Raw genomic sequence first — 16,155 nt, forward strand, 5'->3', positions numbered from 1 at the left:
TGAACGTACTGTCCCTCTGGAGATCCCTGTTGTATTGTAAACCTGCACGTTTTTCGCAGATATGGCCAAAGCGCGACTCCCCAAGAGGAAGGGAAACACAACCTCTGGTGAAATTCGTCAACAACAACAACAAGTGGGACAAGATACAACAAAGATACAATAACAACTCGTCCTCAATGGTCAAAACCCTGACTTGACCCACTCTCCGTCTCGAGTTTCACTCCATCCAGCAGGCAAATCGAAATCAGCTTCGTCGAGCAACATTTCCGCAACCGTCTTGCTAAGCGGTAATTCGAGACCGTCTTGTTGATTCGTAACGGAAGCTCGAGGGGTTGGGGGTGTCCCGAAAGTCCAGTAACTCTCCCACAATGTTTCTTCAGCCTCTGGCCGGTCCTGCGATTTGCGCTCCTCGTCGTGCTCGATTTCGGATCGTCGTGCGAAATCGATAATCTCGACTTCCGCGTTGCCAGAACTTGACGTGGTGCCCAAAGGGCTGAAACGAGTCTTTGCTCCGTAGCCCGACCCAGTTTCGCCTTCATCTTCTGAATCGGAAACGACATAGTCGTCATTCTCGACCGTCATGGTTTTGACATGATCTGTTTCATCCCGTCTCGCTTCGAGTTCTCGGTCGTCGCATTCTGAAGGTGCGAGGGAAGAGAGAGGCGAAGAACAAATATTGTCCTCCTCGATAATTCGCTGCAAATCATCGAGTTTGTTGTGTTCGATCGAATTCATGTCGTACTGTTTCAATCCTTCGATACTGTCTCTGACGGCACGACCTAGTGCCCATGAAACTGCATCTTCTTCGAGTTGAGAATTCTCAACCAACGTTTCTCGCCCACCCAAGTCGACGACACGATTCGTGGTAGAGTCGATCGAGAAATGTTCCGTCAATCGTGATTGTCGAGGTTGAGGAGGTCGAGGTGGTGAGAGTGCTTTTGAACCTTGCCATGCCGATCTGAGCGAGTCCCAAGCATGTACTTCGGGCTCGTTCATGGACGGGTCTGCCATGACTTCGGGTGCAGGAATCTGTACGGCCATGGGTTCGAGTGCACGAGTTTCGACTGAGATAGAAGGTATCGGTTGGATAAGTTCCTTTAGAGGTCGGAGAGGTTTAGGGCTCGGCAGCGTGATTTGATCCGAATCAAGCACGGGCAAATCTGAAGGGAGTTTGATCCCGACTCGACTCCAATATTCTCGTTGTTGTTGACCGATGATACTCAACTCTTCTTCTTCTTGTTCCGCTTCGTCATCGGGATATTGGGTCTCTTCGCAAAACACCCGGTTAGGGGAAGACAGGTTCAGGTTGATCGTGTTTTTGCGATGAGGCGATCGATACTGAGTATCTTCGACGAGAATTTTGGACGATCGACCTGGTTTGCGACGTCGAGGCGAAGAAGAAGGGGAAGCAACTTGAGGTCTCGGGGGTGCACCCCTTCGCAATCGCTTGAGAGGAGGCGGCATGAGGATCGAGGATTCAGAAGGTTTGAGGGAAGGCAGTTTGCGATTCGAGGTGTGTTTGACGACTTTGACCGGAGAGGAAGATCCGAGTTCGGACGAGAGATGTAACGGGAGTGCCTGCGAATCCGGTACAGACGGTTCTTCTTCTTCTTCGTGTTCTTCGTCGTCTTCGTCAAAGAGATCCTCAGTGATGCGTCCAGAATCGTCCGAATGCTGACGTTTGACGGGAGGTGAAGACGAGTAGGACAGGTCGAGGAATTCGACGAAACCTGAATCGTCGTATCGAGCTTGTACCGTCTTGTCGACGGGATCCAACCCGAAGGTGCTGTCGTCATCGGCTTCCGTTTCGGGTTCTTCCAAACATGGAGTCTCGTCGTCGTCGTCTTCGACCGCAGGTTCGAGGGGGTCCGAGTCGGGGACCAAGATCCGAGCGGGTTTCTTGCCCGGAACCAGCAGCGCTTGAATATCGCCTGCCGAGCCTGTAGACTCCGAAGAGTGAGGCGAACAGACCGAGATTGACTTTGAACGACGTTGAGAGCGGAGAGAAGGGGATTGTCGGGGCGGGATCCGAGCGAGATGGTATGAAGATGGTTTCGACTTATGAGGCTTATGGGATGTCTGCTTAGTCTCTTCCGCATCAGAGCTACTCAGCTCGAGCACTTCTTGCGTGCGCATACTCGGTCGTCCAGTTCCTCGATCAAGATGAGGCTCTTCGTCTTCCAGGTCCTCTGCATTGACGAGGTCGAGCTTTCCGAACCCTCCTCGGTCCTGCCTCCTGCGCTTGCATCTCTGACTCTCGTCCCGCATCTCGTCGTCATCCGCGGGCAAGTCAGGCCCGTCGAATTCGATTGTAGGTCCACTTCGCCTCCGTGTTTTGGCAGGATCGAAAATCTGCCGAGCGATCGACGTCGCTGATCGCTGAGAGTGCGAATCTCTGCCTTGTCGATGACGCTTCAGTTTGCTGTTATTTGGTCCGCCAGGGTGTCGATTTCTTTGTTGCGAGCTGGCACTTGGATGGCCGACATGTTCTCTTTCTTCTTCTAAAGCTCTCGTCTTTCCCTTGACGTTTGAAGTGCCCATACAGGTCTGTGAGTGCTCTCTCCTTGAGGGCTTGCGCTCATTCGAGGTCGTAGTGAAGCGATTTAGAGATTTCTCGGCGAGCGGTTTGCGATTGCCAGCGACAAAGGATTTGGCCGACAAGGTCGACTGTATTGAACGAGTGGATGTACTGGTCGATTGCTGTCGTGGGGTGATCAAGGGGGCCTTGTCCCTAGAGCACAGGAGTCGCTGCTTCAAGGTCGTCGAATGGGTGTTCTGAGAGGGCTTGCGGACGTTCGTAGTCGCAGACGAGGAAGAAGCGACAGGCGGTCGAGGAGGTGCGGTCGACATGGCAAACTGCGAGGGTGGAACGAGACGGCGTCAGAGAGTGGCGCCACGAGGAGAGATGCGAGAGGAGTGGCGAGGCTATTTACCCCTGCACCCGCGTTCGACCAGCTCGATATACCATTCATCGTGCAGCACTGGTCGTACACAATGACCGAGCGAGACGAGGAACTGCAGCGAAAGATGTGCGTTTGTTTGTCGCGCGAGATGTTGAACGCGCGCGTTTGATCGCGTCCGCGACTTTGGCTCAACCTCCTCCGGCACGTGCAGAGATGGAATCGGTTTCGCTCGAGTGGGCACAGTCAAAGGTACATTTGGCGTTGTTCGAACGCGTCGAGAACGCGCGCGAACTGCGACAACGCTTGATCGAAGCATCGACTCTTCCGGATGACGATGCCGGCAATCTCGAACGCAGTCAGGTCGACTATGCCTTTGTCGATGCATCCATGGTATGCAGTCGCTCCTGTCTATCGTTATGTCCAGCTGACGCCCCCCGCAACGTAGATCACTTCGCGCGCGCACATCATGACGGCTGTAACCCAAGCACTCCTTGCACAGGCTCAAGCGAATCTCAAGTCCAAGACCATGCACTCGGAAGTCATCTGGATGCTCGAACCTGGCACCAACGTGAACTTCCATCCCTTTTTCCACTTTCTGAAACCAGACGTTCTCAACCGTTTTTTCCTAATTGGCGAAACAGATTTCAGAAGCGTTGAAACACTTTGGCATGTCCGCCACCACGAGAGACCTGTTGCTCGTACGGATACAACAGCAAGATGCGGCAGAGCAATCGACGCAAAGTATCGAAACGGCCATGAAATCGATCGTCAAGGGAGACCTCGCTCCACTGGACCTCCTTGGACAGCTACCAGACGGTCGCTTGAACGAGAAGAGTATCAGAAAGGTAGACACCGCTCCCTATAACTTTATAAGCTCTACCTTTCGGTTCTGACTAACCAGACGATCAAACAGATTTACAAGCTCAACTCCGATGCTGCACTCGCAGGACTCGAACCTGGATCTCGCCAACTATCGGAAACAATCGATCGGATAGTGACAAGCGTCGTTGCGCTCAAAAGCGTGCAGTGAAACATTTGTATCAAAGACCCCTGTTTCCGACTAAATCGACCTGGCAAACGCGCCCAAATTCGAAACCCTCAATTCGCAAAGACTCCCAGGATCACCTGAAGTGCTCGCTTGGACCTCGCGCTTTTCCAGATCGCACGCGACCCGCATTGCTTGTCAATTCAACGATCTTCACCGCACGTCATGCTTCGGCGCAACATCATCGAAGCGTAGCAGATCTGACAACTCTCGATGACACGAGACATTGCAATACTAGTAGACCTCGAAGTGGCCCCAACCGTTCTCCTCCTCTCGTTGGACTGGTAACGGTCCACGAACCCGTCGCCACAAGGTCCGGACCATGATCCGCAGTTCATGTCGGGATCGTTGTCTCTCCGAAAAGCTCGAACCTTCGGCAACACCTACCTGCTCGAGATGTCGGACTTCTCGACAATGTTTTTCGGAGTCCGAAAGGAGTACCGTGCGATAGAGTTAGCGATAACCCACAGACCGCCGAGCTCTAATCCAGTCTTCCTCCGCGTTGTCAGCCTGACCTCGCTATCGACCCCGTGTTTCAACGAGTCGAAATGTCGACTTCAAGCTCGACATCGCCGTATGGGAATAACAGCACGTTTCCCACGATACCCGATCAGGGCGGCTGGATCGCCCCTTACTACTCGGACGTACTCAGGTGCATTCAGGCGAACGAATCGCCATTCACCTTCATGCTCGGTGTCTCGTGAGCTCGTTGTCCTTGTTGCATCCTTGAAACCCACAAGCTGAGAGCTGAACGTCGACTTTCGCAGACGACGCTTGTATTACCCACGGCTGGGTTCGTCGTTCCGAGTGCAGCTTTGTATCCTTGGCGCACTGTTTGCCTGGTGAGCTTGGCACACTTATTTTCCGGAGTAGACGCTGTGTCTGAATACTCGCACGACAAAATGATTGTAGCACGATCGCCATGATGACAGTCGCTGTAGCGCTGCGCTCGTCGACCCATCGAGGCTTCTACTTCTTCTTGCGACTTGACCGAACTGTCGTTCTTCCTGCTACACTGCTTTTCCCGTTATGCACTATCGCCCACGCTGCCAGTAAGGAGTGACGTTACTAATCTGTTTAAGTCGGAGAAATTCGCTGACAATTGTTCTGACTATCCCAGTGGGCATTGCCGTCGTAGTGGGTGCGCATCAAATCGCGCGTGCTGTATCGTATCCGAGGTGGTACACTGGACTCAAGTTGGCATGGATCGCACCGCTCTGGACCGGAATCATCTTTGAAGTTTGGGCCTGTTTGGCCGCTTGGTTCGCGAAGTTTCTTTCACTTCTACCCTTGCGCTCAGAAACTCACGGATCCTGCGTATTGTAGGTACATGCGTCGCTTTGGACCTCACTACAGAGAATCCTGGGCGAGGTCAGCGATTGCGTTTGGTCTTCCGTTTGTGGTGATAGTTGCAGCATGGACACCTGCGGTCTGGTTCTTCCTCGTCGCCGCAACCAGCTTCAACGCCTCACTTCATTGGGCCGGATTGATAGAAGCTCAGTACCGCAAGTGGGAGTCGGAATGGACTCCGGACAAAGGGCTCGAAATCGACAAATCTGCTCAACTGTTCGAACCTGGAGGAAAACTCGCCGACAATCTCGTTCGGTATGGTGAACGGAGCTCGGGCGGCTCTCGATACGTCGTCGTCGTGCTCGGGATCACTCTGATTGTAAGTCTCAGAAGACTGTCGATGTCCGGCCCTGTCTGACAGACTCGCCTGACGTCTTTCACCACTGCATCTCAGGTCTATGTGATTGGAGCGACACTCGAGCTCAATCACCTCAGTCGCAAGGTCAGGCGCTTGCAGCAAGAGTCGAAGTCGTTCGAGATGGCTACGGCTCCTCATCCCGGAAGCGTCGACGATTTCCCTCTCGACGAACCTCCTCGAGTCCCAAACAGCGCTGCGGGATCGTTGGAGGAGAAAATGACTCGCCTTCAAGCTCACAGTCTCTGCAACTCGGCTCTACAAGTCAAACTGACCGAGTGGACTCGAACGAATCGTATCCTGACGACGGCGTGCATCTCGCTCATGCTGATCGCGAACGCAAGCTTGCAACTCTGGAAAGGACTCACCCCACTGACTCTCCAGAGTCCTTCTACTCGTGAGCCACAACTCTGGATCAGCCAGAGATCCGGAGCCAATTTGCTAATGAGTTTTCCCCAGAGTTCCAAGCGGATATCCTCATCTCGGGATGGGTCAACTCGCTTTTGTCGATCATCGTCTCGTTCCTCATTCTGTTGCGATCCCTCGATGGTTCTGCTCCCCTGGTGGTACGCCTCAAGGAAATCTGTCGCTTCTTGCCACTCCCCCCATCGCTGAATCCGTCCAATCCGGGGACGCCGAGCTCAGTCGGTAAAGCTTCTTCGGCTAGGCGTGCCTTTGGAGCAGGCTTCGATGTTCCAACTATAGACTAGGAGGACTCGATTCAATGTAGGGTCTGGGCAGAAGAAGAAGCTTGTAGTGATGTTATGGACAGCTCGAGCAGGGACATCCCGGATAAGACTCGAGGAAAAGACGGCACAGACTCGACCGCGTTTGGGCAGCAATATAAACACGGCTGCACGCTGGGACAGGTCGTCATTAGGAGCAGCGTTGGGAACACTACCACACTTCGTCAAATCTATATGTGGAAAAAGTAGTTATAATGAATAAGCCTTTGACGAATGTGGCATACAGAGAGCGCAGATTTGAGCCAGAGAGTCCCGCGCGGATTGTGTGTTTTTCTACATACAGCGCCTACTTCAAGGTAAGCGAAGATTCGGTGAAATGCAGGAAATGCATGATTGGCAATGTGGGATTTGCGTGGGCCGGGGCAAAACGAGGCGGACCATGCGGAGCGCACTGCGATAAGAATGTCCCCCCGGTTCTTTCGCCTCCTGCCACTTTCCCATCCACTCATTGCATGCCCCTCCAGACGTTACGATACTTTACATTCTCTCGATCATCCCGGACCGTGTCCGACCCACCCGGTTTGCCTAGTGCGAATCGGTCGACGCCCCCTCTCGTCGGCCGCACCCACCTCGCTCCCGCTCGTTCCGACGGCCAGGAGAAAGATTCCTGTGAAGTCAACCCACTCCCTATGGGGCGTAGCTCCTCGCCTAGTCCTCGCTCGAACCGATCAAGTTCGCCCAACTCGGAGGTTTCTCCTGCAGCACGCGACTCGCCGATACGGCACCGATCACCCTCTCGACGGCTCTACAAGTATCCAGTAGAGCTGGACGACCGGATACAGGCGTGCCCGTATTGTCCGGACGAGGCGGGGTCGGCAAAAGTTGGGAACCGAGACGGAACCACGCGGACGTCGCAGGCTCTCGAACTCACGTTCGATGGCCGCCCCGAGTCGAGGCGATGCTCAGAAGGCAGCCTTGATCTCCTACAATCATCTTCGAGCGGGCGCAGAGGATCGACTCGACCGCCACTTTTCGATGATGTCGATGTCGTCGAGGCACTCGAGATCGACCAGCTGTCACTGTCCTCCTTGAGCTCGTCGGACGATGACGATGACGAAGTCGAGGAGGCTTCGCTGTTTTCGTTCAGTTCACCGCCTACTTCGGCCTACTCGCTCGGCCGCTCTCCAAGCACCCGCAAATCCTCGCTCTCGACGACCGCGACGTCAGATCCCCTCATCTCGCCGAACTCGGTTCCTTCGCTACCGGTACTCTCGTTTGGCTCGCCCTCGCACCAACGCGGACACTGGCTGCCCGCAACTCCCGACAAGGTTCCCGCACCGTCCGCCTCGTCTCAGCGGGCTCCGCTTCTACCGGATACGCCCCTCTCGACCTCGCCCGAGAAAGCACCATCGCTGTCATCGACCTCTCTTCGACGCGCGTCGTCCCTCTCTTCGGCCTCGAAGCCGTCGCTGCTGTCGAAATCTCTGCGATCGCTCGCATCGTTGCCGAACCTGGCGCTGCTGCCCAACTTGTTGCCGCAACTGCCTCGCCCGGACCTGTACCTGCCATCACCCGAGCTGTACTCGCCGTCGCTCAAATCTGGATGGGGCGCGCGGGAGAGGCGCAGGGTGCTCGATTCGGAACCGAGTTGGGACGCGGACGAAGCACGGGGACTGTTGTCACGTCGTACCAAGGTACACGCAAGCGGCTCGCGAGATCGATCAGACGCACTGCTATCTGGGTCGGCAACGGGCACCCTGCCAGATGTTGATCTCGCTCTTTCCGACTTTTCGACACCGGTCCCACTATCGCCTTCGCCGCCTCCATCTCCTGAGCTCGCTACGCCGCCCGTGATCGCTGTCGTCGAAGCAGCTGCGGTATCACCTCCTCCTCCCCCACAACGGTTCATTTCCAACACGCGACACTTGCTCATGCTCTCGATCGAGTTCTCGATGATGCGCGCAGACAAGATCTCGAGTCCGCTGCGCCCGCGTGCGGTGATCGTTCGGAACGGAAGTCCCACGCGGGACGGAGTCGCTGGAATCGGTCCAAGTCGGTTACGCCACGAGATCAAGCCATGATCCGTTATCCTGTTCAGACTTTTTCTGTTTGTTTATCCTTGTTTACTATGCTGTTGCTTGTGTCTCGTACCTCCGCGCTGTGTATGTGATCGTTTCGAGCTTCTTTTGTGTTTGTTGTCTTGACTATCTCCGCATGCACTCGTTTTTGTCTTTTGTCGTAGTTGTGCTTTCCAATGGATGGACAGTTGCTCTCTGACGAGACTTTTTTACTATGAGAAATCAGAGAAACTAGCTAAACCCGCATCGGTCGGCTCGGCGCGGCGCCGCATGCACGCTATCGTTTGCTTTTCGCTTTCACCTGGATCGTCGCAGCTCGTCTTTTCACAGCTTGATTGAGGCACCATGTTTGTCGGTGGTAAGCTCTCCTTCTATATCTCGCATGAGCGATCTCGCTCGGCCGCCTTCGAAAGCCCACCCCCCACCCCACTCTGTCGTCACTCGCTTTCAACACCTCGACCCTCCTTGCTTCCCGCACGCCTGTAACGTCCCAGCGGAAACTCCACTGACTTGATCGGCTCGCATTGGGAATGTAGCTGTCAAACAAGCGTACCGCAACTTTGAATCAGGAGGAGGCTTGTCCGGGTTGAACGAGAAACCGAGATCGTCCGTTTCGGCATTGATCGACATTCTCTGTCTCGACAAGTACGAGGAAGACTCGTACGAAGGCATCACTGAAATCGTCGAGAGTATCAACATTCAGGACACTGGGTCAGTATTATCTTTTCCCCCCTTCATGGGAATTCTTTCGACCGCGAAATCCTCGAGGGCTGACTCCCCCTTTTATGGAAAACAACAGACCTACCGAAGCTTCGAGGGCCATCAGGAAAAAGGTCAACTCTTTCTTACAAATTCAGTGACAGGTTGAATTATTTGGCTCAAACTCTCATTTTCCCATGCTTCTGCAGCTCAAGTACAGCGATGTGCATGGTCAACTACGTGCTCTGACCATTCTCAAAGCGCTCGTCGAAAACTGTGGTCCTCGATTCCAATGCAAGTCTGTTCTTGTCTCTCTCCTAGCAGTCATTGGTTTTTCTAATCCGAGGATGTATGGGAATCTCTCAGCGACTTTTGCCAACGAACGACTTGTCGATCGAATCAAAGTCAGTGCTGGAGATCCACACACGGACGAACGAGTCAAGAAAAAGATCGCGAGCGTGTTGGCGAGTTGGCATCGACAATTCAAAGATGACCCCAGGATGCAACTCGTCGCAGGGTTGTACAAGAGCTGTGGATTGGGAGCTGCACGTGCGGCGCAACAACAACGATCGGCTGCGACGGAAGCGTACGAACGTGAACAAGCTCGATACGAGCAAGAAGCGGCAGCCCGGGCCGAACGCAAAGCGGCGGAACAACGTGCACGTCAAGCAGAGAAGGATCGAATCGCGAAAGAGAAAGCAGACAAGGCGAAACGCAAGGCTCAAGGAACGAGAACGAGACGACCTCCGTTCAATTTCGAACAAGAGAAACCCAAGATCCTGGCCGCAGTCGGTCAGTGTACCGCTTCGGCACAAGCGTTCGTCCACCTTTCTCCTGGTCTTTGACGGTTCGCAATCGATTCGAGCTGATGTTTCCGTTACTTTTATGGCAGACTGATCAATGCCTTGCAGCACGTCAATCGAGAGAAAGAATCAGTCACGACCAACGCTCGTGTCAAGGAATGTTTAGAAAAGGCCAAAGTCGACCGCAAGGCGATCATTCGGTACATCCAACTAGTCGAAGCCGATGAATCGGGAGAAGTCATCGGTAGTTTGATCGCCGCGAACGAGCAGGTAAGCAGGTTTCTTCTGAGGTATTCCAATATCTTTCTTTGACCATGTTTCCTATTTTCTGGACGGGTAGATTGTCAATGCGGTTCAACTGTACGATCGCATGTCGAAACCGGTCGAACTCGATTCCGACGACGAAGCGATCGAAGAAGCGAAACGTCTCGCGACTCAACAAGGGCTCAACGTTCCTCGAGCTCCGAACGAGCGATCGGCAGAAGATGACGATGCTCAGAGTATCCGCAGTCGGTTGTCAGCGTTCGACATGCAAGATCGCGAAGTCGACAAGATGCAAATGCAACAGAGAAGGAGGTTGGACCGACACTTGAGCTACAGGAGCACTCAACAAGCGAGAACTTCGGCAGGAGGGGTTCATCCTGATCTTCAAGATCTCGCATTCGGGTCGACGGGTTCTTCGTTGAGTTTCTTTTTTGTCTCTTTTCCCTCTCCGGTCTTTCTCGTGCTGTACTCATCTTTTTCAAATCTGATTTCGTTCCCGACAGCTCGTTGCCACCTCCGATTCAACCTCGTTCGGCAGAAGACACGTACCGTCATGGATCGTTGTCGGATTACTCGGACTACTCTTCCGACGAAGATTCTTCCGAAGACGCTCACTATTACAACCAACAATCTTCTCGACCTTCGCAATCGACCTCGAGTCGCACGCCTCCGACTTCGGCTTCGTCTTCTTCCGGTCAAGCTTTGCCCGGTACGAACGCGAGAACGTACGCCGCGTACGTGCAGGAAGATGAACGACGTGGTGGACAAAAATTGTTGAACCAAGACGAAGATGAAGAAGAAGGAGGCGAGGACGACAGTTTTGATCCTTTCGCAGATCCGGAAGATGGAACTTTTGAAGTCATGACTCCTGGAATCTCGACCAACAAACGAATGGAATGGAAGGAGATCTAAGGTTGTTATGATTGTTTTCGACAAGTTTGTTTTCCCAGGAAATGTTTTCTTTTGCACAAAGAGTTGTACAATGACAATCATCAGTATAAAGATATCTCATCAAAAAACAGGCAACAAGCAAAATCCAATATGCGAGAGTACAACATGTATCAGGATACAGAACGGAATCTTTTTTGGGGGTGATTTGCGTCCTCGTTGTTTTTTCGTTTCCTCGAACCGAAAATCGTTTCGACCGAGGGGTTGATCAATCGGCTCGTGTAGTACGATTTGTTGGAGGTCTCGGCGTCGCGTTCAAATTCGCTCCTTGAGTTTCCCAACTCTGTCCTCCTCCTCCTGACTCGGTTTCAAACGGTGCGTACGCTGGTAACGAACTGAACGGTACCGCGTAAGCTTCACCGGCTTTCCTCTCCCTCGCTCTCCCTCGATCGACCTGTCCATCTTCCTCAACACCACCAGATCCATGAAACGTGAACCCTGAAGAAGACCCTCCTCCTCCTCCTGCTGCACCTGTTGCACCTATCCCTCCTGTTCGACGACCTCTCGACGAAGGATCTGAAGAGGATCTCGAATGAGAGTTCGATCTCGATCGACTTCGAAGTTCAGCTGCACCTGCCAACGCTTCTCCTTCTTGATCGACGAGAGCTTGCAGAGGAGTGTTGCACAAACATCGTCGGTGGAACGGAGTGAGGGGTCCATCCGTGGGCAAGAATCCGGAACTCGTATCGGATCGAGTCAAACTTGATTCGTGTACGTGGTGAGAAGAAGGGTGGTGTGCGGTAGAGAGGTGACTGCGGTACCGGGGCAAGAGGAGGGAAGAAGTGAGGCAACAACACTAGTAAGAAAAAACAGGATCAGTCTGATTTTGCTCCTTCTTGACGTGGAGTGACAGAGAGATTTCAAGGACTGACCGAAGCAATCATGACGGGGCTACTCATTTCGAGTACGAGATCTTTCTTGCTTCCTTTCAGTCGGTACTTGACTTGGACGACGAGTTTGTGTTTGACCCGAATCGGAGTGATCGTTCCGGGCAACGTGCTCGGTCGTACGGCATCGTCGTCCGGGACGCGACTGACTCGGGCATAGGTCCAATCTTGTCCACCTTCGAGACGTGCGAGAGGTTGAGCTAACAGCGCTCGACGCTCGAACGCGAGCGGGGGAAGAGAACCTCTGCTCAAATTGGGCCGCTCGAGTAGGTCCTCGGTCGATTCAGCGATAGGAGACGTACTAGTACGCGAGACATGGATTCAGTTTCGACGCAAGGAAGTTTGGGAAGCCCAACTCACGAATCGACCCAAAACAGCAGTTTTTTCTGCGACGCGGGTTTGACGGGCGTGATCGTCTTGTCGGTGAACGTGACATCGAATGATTGCAAGATGAACGCCGAAACCGACATGATCTTCAACCCGTGGGGTGGGTTCTCGAACGTCACGCTCAGGAAGAGCAACGAAGCGACGGTCAAGTGGGGTGACGAGACATGCAGCGAGATGGGACCAAGTTGAACGTCGTCCTCGGATGCTCCAGCACTGTCGAGGGATCGAAGGAGGCCGCTGTGGCGCACATCAATTTCGAGTCCGCTCGGCAACTCGCCTTCGGGTGATGGGTTCGCGATCAACCAAATGGGCTGTACAGCCGAGGATAGGTCCCGTACGTTTGCGGCTCCATACAGGGTCGCTCTCACTATTCGCGAAAGGTGTGTCAGCTGGTGCAGCAGAGCATCTGAAAGGAGTCACAGCGAGCTCGAATCGCACCCGAGTGACGAATGCTGCCATAGTACGAGCGCTCTGAAACCGGGGTCGATGCAGGAATGATGAAACTGAAATCCCACCTGTACGAACCCCGAAGAAACGAAAAAAAGAGTCAGAATCGAGATACACCGCGGAGCGGCGCGGGGAGCGAAGGTGCCGATAGCGGGGCGGGGGACGCGATATTGCTCGATAGTTTCGATTCTCGCTCGGAATGGCAAGGAGATACGTGTCGATGCCAGAGGAGGACTCACGTGTGGGTGCCCTTCTCGAGTCGTTCGCCCTTGAGATCGATCTCGAGGTTCTTCTCGAGGGTGGTTGTTGCTTCGTACGATGTACTGCCGTCGCCCCCGTGTGCGGCACTCCTGCCGATCAACTGGACTCTGATCTTTTTGGCGCGTCGTGCCGAGTGGATCTTGAGCGTGACTTGACCTCGCAGAATCGGGTCGTTGGTCGGTTCGGCGTGGTGGTCATGGCTCGCTTCAACGCTCGGCATTTGTAAGGATTCGCGCTCGAGTGAGTCGGACTCGGGTCCCTGCTGGCCGGTCGATCGCGGAGGGGAGGAAGTCGGCGAGTCGGATCGGAACGCATCATGTGGAGGAACGCTCGGCGAGAGGAACAAGGTGTCTTCGAGCAGTGCGATCGACATCTCGTCCCGCTTCGACTTGAGTGACAAGACCATCCTCGCTCGTCCTACTTCTGTCTAGCCGGAATGGTGGAAAGAGAGGGAGGGAGGGAGGGAATTTGGATCCGGCGCTGCGCATCATGTAATTTCGGCTGCCGCGCGCCGCGCGTTTCGATTGACTGGGCGCCCAGTCTCGCTTTCTCTGGTTCCTTCTCGGCTATGCACGGATCGCTGCCTGAACCTCTCGGGGCCTGTTTTGGCGAAACAAAACCAAATTTCCACGTCAGGATCAAACATCTGAGATGCGGCACGGACCACCAATACGCAAATGTTGCCGGCGTCATTCTCTTTTTTCGAAATATCTCAATTTCCAACAACAAGTTCCCCTTGCATCGTACTACCGTCTGCCAGCACACCCTTGACAACGAGCACTACCCCGTTCAGGTCGTCGTCGTCGAGCGAGAAAGACCTGTTTCGTGTCGTGCCCAAATATTCCTCGCGCGCATCTACACGCCGATAAATGTGGTATTGTACACACGAGGGTGCTTTGTCCGCAATCTCTTTATCGACGTTGGTGGTCCTCCAGTACAAAGTCGAGCTTTCAGAGTTCCATTGAACGTCGATTCGATAGGCGTTTGGAACGAGAGGAACAGGGTAGATCGCGATCGAGCCCACGAGACAAGTGCTCGAATGGTTCTCCGAGAACTCGAGCGAGAACTTCGACAGTCGAGTTGCATCTGTTTCAGCAACGAACGTCGTAGTCGTCGAGTTCCAACCGGCGTTGAGGGGTCGAGTGCGAGGCGGGTTTTGTTTGAGTGACAAAGTCGAGGTCACGAGTGGGCTTGGACCCTCGTTGTCGCTTTTCCACACGACGGTCGCAGCGTACGTGCGACCTCTTGCAAGAGAGATATCCATCGCGATCACATCAATCAACTTGCTTCCGTCTGCCTTGATCAACACTGAACGATTCCCCTCCCACACCGATCCTTCCTCTTCGACAAACTCGACTCTCGCGGTTGTTTCCTTCCGCTCAAACAGGAGGGAAGGGAATGCGAATTGGTAGTCAATGTCGGTGTACCCCTTGTCGGAAGAGATCTCTGCTCGACCTTGAACAAGAAACGCATGTCCTGATCCAGATGCAAAGTTTGTGTAAAACACTGATTCGTTCGACGTGTACGACACCGGATTCGAACGCGGCACGAGCTCCGAAAGAGACTGAAATTGTCCAGGAGGATCGGGAATGTCGTCCAGGTTGAACCGGAGCGGTTCAATCGGTGCACGAAACTTGATCGGGATTGAATCGAATCGGTTGAGCGCATTTGCCAACTGTCGCGCTCGTTCTGTCCCGGCACGATCTCGTCGACCTTGTCGCATCCTAATTGCTTCTCGACTCGAGTCGTCGGTACGGGGACCGTTCGACCACAGGTACAGTTCATCTGCGAACCATTTTGCGTACGCCGTTTTAGATTCGAGGTTGTCGTTCGCGAGGGTTTCACCCTCGACTGTCCATCCCGGAGCGAACAACGCAATCGACAGCGAATCCGATTCGGAACTGGTTGCGCTCGAGATCGCTTCGATCGCTCGCCAAGTGTCGAACCCTCCTCCACCGTACGAGCCTCGACCAAACAAGTCGATCCCGAAGAAAACTCGGGCAGGCGAGATCCGAGGGTGATGATTCGAGAGGAACCCGAGGGTCGAGTCGATCTCGTTTGTCGTCCAGAAATAGTTGAGGAAGATCGAGTCGCATGCGAGGAGGAACGAGAGGTTCAGGTCGTTGACGCAGTTTTGCCAGCTCAACTTGCCTGAATGCGTAGCGCGGAACGTGAGCGAATGCGCGAACAATGCGCGAGAGTTACGCAAACCCCAATCACACCTTCTGTCGTGACAGCATCGTACCTTTTGAGTACGAACGACAAGTCAGTATCGCAGCGGCGATGTCAGAAACCTACGCGAGGAGATTCGAGCGCACCACATGATTTGGCTACCTGGCACTCGCTTGTGCATCTCGCTCGTCAGATATCCGAGCCAAGTAACAAGAGCCTCGGCGAGCCTGCTCGATTCGTCGTCGTTGCCGAGGTTGACTTCGACGTTGACGAGCCATCCGTCGAATCCGCGTTCATGCGCGAGTTGAACGAGCATGTCGGCGTACTTGGTCGAATCCGAGTTGACGAGGTGTGCGATGTCGTTTCGCCCAGCGTCCCATTCAAAGATCAAGGTACCGAGAATGGCGGTACCGTGACGATGAGCGGTGCGGATCCAGTCTCGAGGAGGACATGAGACTCGATGGTGTGAGAAACTGGAGAGCAAGTTGACGTCCAAGTTCAACTCTGTGGCTTGTTTGGTAGAGACCCAATATGATGGCACTGACTAGATGTACGTGTGACATAAGTGCCACCACTGGAACGAGTATCCTCTCGCATCATGGCGCTCGGAGTATCCACCCTGTCTACCTGACATCAGCACGTCGTCTCTCAAAGCCTTCTACGAGTATGCTCACTTTGTAATCGTGGCATACGAGGGTCTGTCTCGAACGAGAGCTGCGTGTCGGTATCGGGATCTGAACTTCGTCCTCAGGTGGGGGTGCTCGAGTTCGTGACGAGTATGCGGCTAGCTCTTGGAGCGATTCAAAGTAGTCTGGCGTCTCTGCATCGATTCGAGGGGGTCCGGCGCGGGACGAGCGCGGCATGCAAAGC

At 53.9% G+C, this 16,155-nt stretch overlaps 6 protein-coding genes across 6 annotated transcripts; 3 read left to right on the forward strand and 3 right to left on the reverse strand.

Annotated features, from left to right (window-relative positions):
* Nucleotides 1-180: 180 nt before the first annotated feature.
* JCM15063_006018 (uncharacterized protein) lies at nucleotides 181-2,850 on the reverse strand (the record flags this gene model as incomplete). Its single annotated transcript, XM_076676774.1, has 1 exon — nucleotides 181-2,850. The coding sequence occupies one exon, from the start codon at nucleotides 2,848-2,850 to the stop codon at nucleotides 181-183; it is 2,670 nt and encodes an 889-aa protein (XP_076536233.1).
* A 266-nt stretch (nucleotides 2,851-3,116) lies between these two features.
* CGI121 (Cgi121p) lies at nucleotides 3,117-3,933 on the forward strand (the record flags this gene model as incomplete). Its single annotated transcript, XM_076676775.1, has 4 exons — nucleotides 3,117-3,293; nucleotides 3,349-3,471; nucleotides 3,545-3,748; nucleotides 3,817-3,933. 4 exons carry the CDS (start codon nucleotides 3,117-3,119, stop codon nucleotides 3,931-3,933), a joined length of 621 nt encoding a protein of 206 aa, XP_076536234.1.
* Nucleotides 3,934-4,496: 563 nt separating this feature from the next.
* On the forward strand, nucleotides 4,497-6,363 carry JCM15063_006020 (uncharacterized protein; the record flags this gene model as incomplete). Its single annotated transcript, XM_076676776.1, has 7 exons — nucleotides 4,497-4,648; nucleotides 4,716-4,790; nucleotides 4,861-5,000; nucleotides 5,069-5,210; nucleotides 5,275-5,617; nucleotides 5,693-6,050; nucleotides 6,113-6,363. 7 exons carry the CDS (start codon nucleotides 4,497-4,499, stop codon nucleotides 6,361-6,363), a joined length of 1,461 nt encoding a protein of 486 aa, XP_076536235.1.
* Nucleotides 6,364-7,028: 665 nt separating this feature from the next.
* Nucleotides 7,029-11,095, forward strand: LSB5 (Lsb5p; the record flags this gene model as incomplete). The annotated part of the gene is made up of 8 exons (XM_076676777.1): nucleotides 7,029-8,391; nucleotides 8,954-9,128; nucleotides 9,217-9,250; nucleotides 9,326-9,410; nucleotides 9,483-9,933; nucleotides 10,009-10,189; nucleotides 10,260-10,600; nucleotides 10,687-11,095. 8 exons carry the CDS (start codon nucleotides 7,029-7,031, stop codon nucleotides 11,093-11,095), a joined length of 3,039 nt encoding a protein of 1,012 aa, XP_076536236.1.
* Nucleotides 11,096-11,339: 244 nt separating this feature from the next.
* JCM15063_006022 (uncharacterized protein) lies at nucleotides 11,340-13,519 on the reverse strand (the record flags this gene model as incomplete). Its single annotated transcript, XM_076676778.1, has 5 exons — nucleotides 11,340-11,927; nucleotides 12,004-12,319; nucleotides 12,379-12,772; nucleotides 12,844-12,920; nucleotides 13,092-13,519. 5 exons carry the CDS (start codon nucleotides 13,517-13,519, stop codon nucleotides 11,340-11,342), a joined length of 1,803 nt encoding a protein of 600 aa, XP_076536237.1.
* A 306-nt stretch (nucleotides 13,520-13,825) lies between these two features.
* On the reverse strand, nucleotides 13,826-16,148 carry JCM15063_006023 (uncharacterized protein; the record flags this gene model as incomplete). Its single annotated transcript, XM_076676779.1, has 6 exons — nucleotides 13,826-13,931; nucleotides 14,001-15,264; nucleotides 15,336-15,358; nucleotides 15,432-15,758; nucleotides 15,831-15,904; nucleotides 15,960-16,148. The coding sequence occupies 6 exons, from the start codon at nucleotides 16,146-16,148 to the stop codon at nucleotides 13,826-13,828; spliced, it is 1,983 nt and encodes a 660-aa protein (XP_076536238.1).
* Between the last annotated feature and the right edge of the window lie 7 nt (nucleotides 16,149-16,155).

This window comes from Sporobolomyces koalae (genome assembly GCF_050403365.1).
Source record: "Sporobolomyces koalae JCM15063 DNA, S_koalae_JCM15063T_v1_ctg5, whole genome shotgun sequence".
NCBI lineage: Eukaryota > Fungi > Basidiomycota > Microbotryomycetes > Sporidiobolales > Sporidiobolaceae > Sporobolomyces > Sporobolomyces koalae.